Below are 1987 nucleotides of genomic sequence, written 5' to 3'. Positions count from 1 at the left end.
AAACGGACGTTGAACATCTACGTGCGGGTGACACGTAAAAGCACCTACTACACTCTCAGAGTGGTTGGCGTTAGGAAGGGCATCCAGCTGTAGAAACTCTGCCAAATCAGATTGGAGGCTGGTGTTGCCATCTTGTTTCACCAGTCCTCAGTCAAATCGTCCAACCCATGCTAGCATGGAAAGCGGACGTTAAACGATGATGATGATGATGATGATGATGATGCTGATGAATAACGACGATTGGTTTTCTTACACAACCTTTTCTAACCATTTTTTTTTTCTTTTCTTTCTTTTTTCTTTTCTGTTCCAGTTGACAAAGAAGGTAATGTGTGCATCTCAATCTTACATGAACCTGGAGAGGACAAATTTGGTTACGAGAAGGCTTCCGAACGCTGGTTACCTGTACACACTGTAGAGACTATTTTAGTCAGTGTTATATCGATGTTAGCGGACCCCAACGATGAATCCCCAGCTAATGTAGAAGCAGCGGTCAGTATTGAACCCACTATTCACTACTACTATTGATTTTGTTTTAGTTTCTGTGTGTGCGAAGTTGTAAGTAGAGTCGTTGCTGTCTTATGAGCTTTGAAAGCAGTTTGGCTGTTATTTCTAGCATGGTAAAAGACCCTTATGTAGAATATTTGGGGTGGACATAGCTGGTTTAGATGCTAAAGGGTTAAACACATTTAATCCAAGCTGGGATTTAGACATGTCTAATACAAGATCTGGCTTCAAGTGTTTAATAGAAGACATGGTTTAAACATGTTGATGACAACCTCTGCTCTAAACACATCCAATATGAGATATAATTTAATCCTTTACCATCCAAATTATTCTCTCAGATGTGAGGAACATAAAACAGAATATTTGGGCCAGGTATGGCCAGTTTAAAAGCTATATGGATATGTTTGTTGTTGGCACTCCATCGGTTACGATGATGAGGGTTCCAGTTGATCCAATCAACGGAACAGCCTGCTCGTGAAATTAACGTGCAAGTGGCTGAGCACTCCACAGACACGCGTACCCATAACGTAGTTCTCGGGGATATTCAGTGTGACAAGGCTGGCCCCTTTGAAATACAGGTTACAACAGAAACAGGAAGATAGAGTGAGAGAAAGTTGTGGTGGAAGAGTACAGCAGGGTTCGCCACCACCATCCCCTGCCGGGGGCCTCGTGGAGCTTTTAGGTGTTTTCGCCCAATAAACACTCAACGCCCGGTCTGGGGATCGAAACCGCGAGTCTGCTGCCCTAACCACTGGGCCATTGCGCCTCCACTAAATGGATATATATATTTATGTATAAAGCAGTGAGGAAGACCTCTGCATGGTGGCTACTCCTGTTAGAAATAGCAGCCAAATCGCCCTCAAGCAACACCATATGTCTTAACCCTTTAGCATTCAGATTTCTCTGTCAAATGTAAAGCCTGTTTAATTACATTGTTTTAAGTTAATTGTACAGCATCTTGTAATTCTGAGATTTTGATGATGTCCCTGTTTATTTTTAGAATGACTTTGTAGGGTAGGTGTGAGAGGTCGGAGCTGGCTGGTTTGAGCATAAAACAGGAAGACAATTTTGGCCTGATATGGCCGGTTTAAACACCATATGTCTTAAGTGTGTATAACCCTTTAGCAATTCAGATTACCCTACCTCAACCCTTGTTAGTCCACGTTTATGACACAGAGGAAACATTGGGTCTATTCTTTGACACGCTGGCCCCAAACACAGTGCTGTGATGATGCAGTGCTTCATGTTACTCTTTTACTTGTTTCAGTCATCTGACTGCGGCCATGCTGGAGCACCGCCTTTAGTCGAGAAAATCGACCCCCAGGACTTATTCTTTGTAAGCCTAGTACTTATTCTATCGGTCTCTTTTTGCTGAACAACTAAGTTACGGGGGACGTAAACACACCAGCATCGGTTGTCAATCGATGTTGGGGGGGGACAAACACAGACGCACAAACACACACACACACACACACATATATAC

General features: G+C 43.1%; 1 protein-coding gene across 1 annotated transcript in view; it reads left to right on the top strand.

Annotated features, from left to right (window-relative positions):
- Positions 1 to 1987, top strand: part of LOC106882705 (ubiquitin-conjugating enzyme E2 G1) — an 8792-nt gene that overhangs the window by 2766 nt on the left and 4039 nt on the right. Inside the window, exon 2 of the mRNA XM_014933469.2 lies at positions 311 to 489. Within this exon, the coding sequence (XP_014788955.1) occupies positions 311 to 489 (179 nt within the window). The remainder of the gene's footprint in view (positions 1 to 310; positions 490 to 1987) is intronic.

Source organism: Octopus bimaculoides, chromosome 30, assembly GCF_001194135.2.
Source record: "Octopus bimaculoides isolate UCB-OBI-ISO-001 chromosome 30, ASM119413v2, whole genome shotgun sequence".
NCBI lineage: Eukaryota > Metazoa > Mollusca > Cephalopoda > Octopoda > Octopodidae > Octopus > Octopus bimaculoides.
Note: the sequence above shows the minus strand (reverse complement) of the source record. Positions and strands in the feature narration are given on the sequence as shown.